Source organism: Loxodonta africana, chromosome 4 (assembly GCF_030014295.1).
Source record: "Loxodonta africana isolate mLoxAfr1 chromosome 4, mLoxAfr1.hap2, whole genome shotgun sequence".
Taxonomy (NCBI): Eukaryota; Metazoa; Chordata; class Mammalia; order Proboscidea; family Elephantidae; genus Loxodonta; species Loxodonta africana.
The window spans coordinates 72294900-72300123 of record NC_087345.1 but is presented as its reverse complement, the minus strand read 5'-3'; the positions used below and the strand labels follow the sequence as shown (position 1 = coordinate 72300123).

At 41.7% G+C, this 5224-nt stretch overlaps 1 protein-coding gene across 2 annotated transcripts in view; it reads right to left on the bottom strand.

The window, feature by feature from the left end:
* Positions 1 to 5224, bottom strand: part of GNS (glucosamine (N-acetyl)-6-sulfatase) — a 52264-nt gene that overhangs the window by 22674 nt on the left and 24366 nt on the right. For both annotated transcript variants that reach the window (XM_003405580.4, XM_023558451.2), the window contains one exon: positions 2807 to 2908. In XM_003405580.4, coding sequence (XP_003405628.2) covers positions 2807 to 2908 — 102 coding nt within the window. The remainder of the gene's footprint in view (positions 1 to 2806; positions 2909 to 5224) is intronic.

The window sequence follows — 5224 nt, the reverse complement described above, 5'->3', positions numbered from 1 at the left end:
TAGAAATAAGAGAAAGGTGGTTTCTGTTAGGCATACAGACTGTGATAATGATCACAAAGTTATTTACCCTATAACTAAACAGGACTCAGGAATAAAAACTAATTGGACTGTTCATAAATTAAAAGGAATGACTTCAACAGATGCATATAAAGGCCACTGAGCGCTGTGCTTGGTATTTATAGAGCCCTTACAAGTGATGGTCAAATGCTTTGAACATTTAATAGCTGCTCTCTAAGACTACTGCTGTGAAGCAGGTCAGGAATGGAAACTGACAAAGTAGCTATGCAAGGATTAAAATCACACAGCAAATTGCTGAAAGTTCAGATTAGAATACACAATACTGTATATACAAGAACTGTCCTAAGCTTATACCGCAAGAAGCTTATAACCCAGCAGACAGAAAGACAATAAATCAATACAGAACAGGGCAGACTGTGCTAAGGACTACAACAGGTTCAAAGTACCTCCTGATGTTCCGAATGAAAACACAATACATATATTAACTCATTTAATCTTCACAGCACACTGATGATATAGAAGGAAAGAAGCAGCACCATTTGAAATGGGCAAGTGTAAGACAGGCACACACGATAAAAAGAGGAAGAATCCAGGAGTCAGGGGCAGTTTGGTATCCAAGGAACAACATGGGTATAGGACAGAAGCAGAACATTTGGTAGTGTGGTTTCCTGAAACATGGCTTTCAAACAAGAAAGCAATGCAAAGTCAGGGTGGACAGGCAGGCTGGTAAGCAGATAGGAAAAGGCTCTGAACATCAGGCTGCACATTTCTTTCTATGAAGAAGAGAAGGTGATGGGAAGAAGTTTTTGAGCATGGAGTAACACAAGCAAGGCTGTGCTTTAGAAAAGTTAGCCCTGTGGCGGAATGGAATGGAGACAGGGAGACCAGGTTAGGAGGTGCTCTTGAAATGGTCTACAACATTACTATTCAAAGTCTAGTCTGTGGTCTATCAGCAACACCCAGGGGCTTGTTAGAAATGCAGAATCTCAGGCCCTCCCCTAGCCCTAAGGAGCCAGAATCTGCATTTTAATAAAATCCTATGGTGATTCACACCCATTGCCTTCAAGTCAATTCTGACTCATAGTGACCCTACAGGACAGAGCTGAATTGCCCCATAGGGTTTCCAAGGAGTGGCTGGTGGATTTGAACTGCCAACCTTTTGGTTAGCAGCCAAGCTCTTAACCACTGAGCCACCAGGGCTCTGTGGTGATTTAGATGCACATTAAAATGTGAGAAGCACTGCTCTAAAACTGGTTCTCAAAATGTGGTGTGGGCAACAGCAGCATTAATATCACTTGTTACAAATGCAAATCCTCAGGTCTCAACGGGGGTGGGGAGCAACCTGTGGTTTAATAAGCCACACAGGTATTTCTAACGAGTGCTGGTTTGAGAAGCGCCGCCCTCAAGGCCCAGCGCTCAGTAGGCCTGGTCGCTGCAGTAGGGACGGGGCAATACCCTTGTGCTGGGCTCTGAGTGCCACAGCTGTCTGGAGAGGGGGAGTCTGCTGTTCTACAACGAAACCTGAACAGTCCTGTGCAGCTCTGGGCCTCAGCAGCCATGAGTCGCAGGAGGCTTCGGAAGCCACTGACTCCTCACTCTGTCAATCCTGAGCCCCGGAAGCTGGGAGTCAGGGCAGAACTGATCTATCAGACCTGAAAAGACTTCAAAACCCGACACTTGATGTCAAAGAGTCCAGAGGATACGACACTATCTGGGGAGTCTAGGTCTGCAGTTCTCATACTTTGCTGTGTATTAGAATCACTACAGAGCTTTAAAAATCCCAAGGGCCAGGTTATATTTCATGGCAATTAAATCAGCACCCCTGAAGGTGGCACCCAGGCATTTGTATTTTAGTTTCCCAGGTGATTCTAAGGTGTGACCAAGTCTGAGATTAGAGGTACAGGGTACACTTTTGTATGCCAGTTATTAACTGAACAAAGTTAAAAGATACAAAATTTCTCCTAAGTGACCTATAGATTCAAAGCAATTGCGATCAAAAGCCCAATGTGACTTTTCAGGTAATCTGAAAAGTTGATTCTAAAGTTTACATGAAAGAGTTGTGCAGGTGATAAAGGCCTCCTTCAGTTAAACGTTTCCCTTATCACCAGTGAAGTAATCTTCCTGAATTCACTTTTGGTCATTTTTAATTCTTCTGTGACTTGATTAGTCATCATACCTGTCTTGGAAGAAATATAGCCAGAATGCTCCTTAGAAGCAAGGATGGCAAGACTTTGTCTTACATACTTCAGACGTGTTATCAGGAGGGAGGGGACCCTGCAGAAGTACATGCTTGGTAAAGTCGAGGGTCAGTGGAAAAGATGAAGGTCCTTGATGAGATGGACTGACACAGTGGCTGTAACAATGGGCTCAAGCATAGCAACGACTCTGAGGATGGCTCGGGACTGGGCAGCATTTTGTTCTGTTGTACGCAGGGTCACTATGAGCTGAAACTGACTTGACGGCACCCAACAACAACAATCTTTTGCCCATTTTTATCCTGTGACATTAATCTTAGATTTCTAAGGACTCATATTAGGACTAACTACCTTTTTCCACATAGCAACTATTTCCCTAATTTGTCACTTGTCTTAATTTTGTTTATGATGCGGTTTTTCTGGGGAAGGGAAGACATAGAACTTCAATGTCAGTATGTGGTCCATCAGTCCTTTCTTTTAGAAAACTCCTTCTCACCACAAGGGTCAGAGAATAAGTCTATTCCCTGTCCCTAGAATGGTTTTAGTTTATTTCAGAATCTTGACTCAGGCCTGATTGAGGATTCTATACTCACCAAAATGGGCAAGAAAGACATCCCGTCCATCTGTGTCTTATTCAGATCATAGCCAGCAATGTCCAAAATAGTAGGACCCAAGTCAATGTTGGCAACAAGCATCTATGAAAGTAAAGGAAAAAAAAAACAATCTAGAACACAAGTATTTCCGTTCTTCCCTTTGTAGCTAACCAATATAATGTCAAATATTAAAACCTGCAGAGAGATAAAATGGTGCTTGCCAGTCTCACCAGGAACTGCCTCAATATATATACTTATTCCAACCATACTGCTATGGATGAAAACTTTTTTAAAAAACTCTTCTGGAATTGCCTTAAGTCCATTTATGAATCATGAGAAAAATGTCAGTCTATTTTATATAAAGTCTCTTGTTATCTGCCATTCAGTTGATTTCAACTCATTGTGGCCCTACAGGAAAGAGGAGAACTGCCCCATATGGTTTCTAGGCTATAATCTTTACTGGAGCAGGTTGCCGAGTATTTTCTTCCACAGAGCAGCTGGTGGGTTCGAATCACTGACCTTTCAGTTAGCGGCCAAGCACTTAACCATTGTGTCACCAAGGTTCCTCAGAAAGTGTCTTACAACCTGATTATTCAGATTACTTCGCTAAATTTGGCTTCAGATGAATTCCTGATATATTTTTTAAAGGGTCAAAGTTTGATCATTTGCAACTTAGCCGTTTTTATAGTTTCACAAAGCGACAACACTGCTAAAACATGTTTACGATGGGCTTTAAAGGCTGCAGAAAACATATTCCAAAAATAAAGTTTCCTTAAAAAGCAAAAAACTTAAATGTCTTTAAACAAACATTCTGGAAATTAAAAACACTGTCCTACCTTTATACCGTCCCTTATTTCCTTGGTCTATTAAGCTATCTTCTTTCTGTATACAATGCCTCTAACAGAGCCTAAACCAGCACTGTCCAACAGAAATACAATGGGGCCACATATGCAATTGAAAATTATACAGTAACCACAAAAAAGTAAAAAGTGAAATTTACTGATGCATTTTATTTAAACTGACAAATAAAAAATTAACATTTCATAATATGTGTTGTTAGGTGCTGTTGAGTAGTGACCATGTACAACGAAATACTCCCTGGTCCTGTGGCTGGAATATCATGCCTTGAACCTACTCATTTTTAGCTCTTGAAGAATGATGGTACTGTATATTTAATGAAAAACAAGAGGAAGGCAATGGGTTCTTAAGAGAACACATCAGGTGTCCAAACAGATACTTAAGCCCTGATGTTAAAAAATTCATTTAGGGCTATCAAAGAAAGGACTCAAAGCATACCAGGCAAGGCCCAAGTCCATTTAATGAAAAGCACTGTAACTGTGTAAGTCAGAAAGCAGACAACTACCCACATCCTGGCCTCCTCCAGCTGCATTTGCCTCTCAGCCTCAGATTCTAGCACAAGGAAGAAGTCAAAGCCTTTCCTGCATATAATACTCCTGCCAAAGCTACCATCGGTGGACTTACAGAGTGCCTTATCCAGCGTCCAGTATCCCACACAGCACTGCCTCTGATCAAGGCACTCATTTCACAGCAAATGAAGTGTGGTAATGTGCCCATGTGCATGGAATTCACTGTTCTTACCATGTTCCCCATTATCCTGAAGCAGCTGGTATAACAGAATAGTGGAATGGCCCTTTGAAAACTCAATTATGGTTCCAGTTAGGTGGCAATATCTTGCAGGGCTGGGGCAAGGCTCTCCAGAAGGTTGTATATGCTCTAAATCAGCAACCAATATATGGTGCTGTTTCTCCCATAGCTAAGGTTCACAGGAACCTATTAGAATTTAGAGATGCTTTATTTTTTTTCCTGAATGTTACTTAAAAGCAGGGTGACTTGACATCTTCCCACATTCCACAACTGGAAAAACCAAGGCTCTGAGGAGTTAAGTACTTTGTCCAAAGTCCTTCAGCCAATAGGTGGTTGGCCTGAATCCCAGTTCTGTTCCATTTCCCCTGGACCATAATATTTCTAGTTTTCCTACTAACATTTTTCTTTCTAAAAACCCTTTTGAAAAGCTTCCACTACCAAATCTAAAAGTAGGTTAATTTCTAGTCAGAGGAGAAACCAACTTCAACAGAAATCTTCGGCAGCCACACATACTCTCTGTTCTGCTCTCCCAAACAGCCGATGAATAGCTAAGTCCACGGATTAGTCACGCGCACACTGTTTTGGCTGTCAGGTTGTTGACAGCTCAGCTCATTATGCCCCACTCACCCAGAAATGGCACTAAGGCAACCGTCCTGCCAACGCATGATGAATCACCTACCATCTCTGACATTCTTTGTGGTAAATGAAAGCTGTTTCATTTCATACTTTTCAAATGGTATCTGTCAGCACAGCAGTGCAAAAAAGCATAGATTTTGAGTGGGCACAATTAATTTTCAATCCTGGTTCTGCCAC